This window comes from Mesitornis unicolor, unplaced genomic scaffold, assembly GCF_000695765.1.
Source record: "Mesitornis unicolor isolate BGI_N332 unplaced genomic scaffold, ASM69576v1 scaffold20266, whole genome shotgun sequence".
Taxonomy (NCBI): domain Eukaryota; kingdom Metazoa; phylum Chordata; class Aves; order Mesitornithiformes; family Mesitornithidae; genus Mesitornis; species Mesitornis unicolor.
In genome coordinates, this window is record NW_010191929.1 from 21,134 (window position 1) to 22,021 (window position 888).

The window sequence follows — 888 nt, forward strand, 5'->3', positions numbered from 1 at the left end:
AAGAAGCCACCATAAGCGGAGTTCGGCCCTGCTTGTCGCTCAGGTTCACATCAGACCCGTGCTCCACCAGAAGTTTAGCAATCTGAAAGAGAGAATGGCAGTTTAAAGCTAAACCGGCAGATGCAAATTTTGGCCGCAACAGCACGAACTCAGGGCAGAGACTGGGGGTGTTCAGAGCAACCCCCGGGACACCCGGGAGCCCCGTCGTGGCCATCGGCCGCTCAGGGCCTTCTCCTGTGACGGGCCAGGATGGCTCCCGGCTGAGGCGATGGAAGATCTGAGACTGCTCGTGGTCTAGGAAATGAAGTATTTTAACCCCATGCGTTGTTTTCCAGGTGTACTATTGCTAAGGCTGTCATGCAGCCAACGGGCTTCAAACCCTCTGCACCACTTTAAATAACTCACAAAGGAACCCTATCCCTTTGAAGCTGATGCAATCGCATCTTAGGACACGTGCCCTGATCCACTGCGGGGGAAGCTGGGGGAGCGCAGGACCCGCAGGAACCCCCCCCAGCCCCAAACCCACACCAGACCTGCCAGTGGCCCTGCCGCACGGCGCAGAGGAGCGGGGGCGCCCCCCTCCTGTTGGCTCTGCCGACGGCCGCCCCGCGCTGCACCAGGAGCTCGCACACCTCCAGCTTCCCTCGTCCTGCGGCCGCTGTCAGGGCTGGAGAGAGCATGGCCATCAGCATCCTCCTCTGCTCCCCCACATCCCAACACACACACACTGCTGAACACCAGGGCTGCTCCCCCACATCCCAACACACACACTGCTGAACACCAGGGCTGCCCCTCACTGCTCCCCCACATCCCAACACACGCACGCTGTTGAACCCCAGGGCTGCTCCCCCACATCCCAACACATCCACGCTGCTGAACTCCAGTGGC

At 60.7% G+C, this 888-nt stretch overlaps 1 protein-coding gene across 1 annotated transcript in view; it reads right to left on the reverse strand.

The window, feature by feature from the left end:
* TANC1 (tetratricopeptide repeat, ankyrin repeat and coiled-coil containing 1) overlaps positions 1–888 on the reverse strand; it is a gene marked incomplete at its 5' end in the record, with an annotated part of 29,101 nt that overhangs the window by 6,445 nt on the left and 21,768 nt on the right. The window contains 2 exon segments of the mRNA XM_010186899.1: positions 1–82; positions 534–667. The exon segment at positions 1–82 is cut by the window's left edge and continues 33 nt beyond it. Coding sequence (XP_010185201.1) covers positions 1–82; positions 534–667 — 216 coding nt within the window.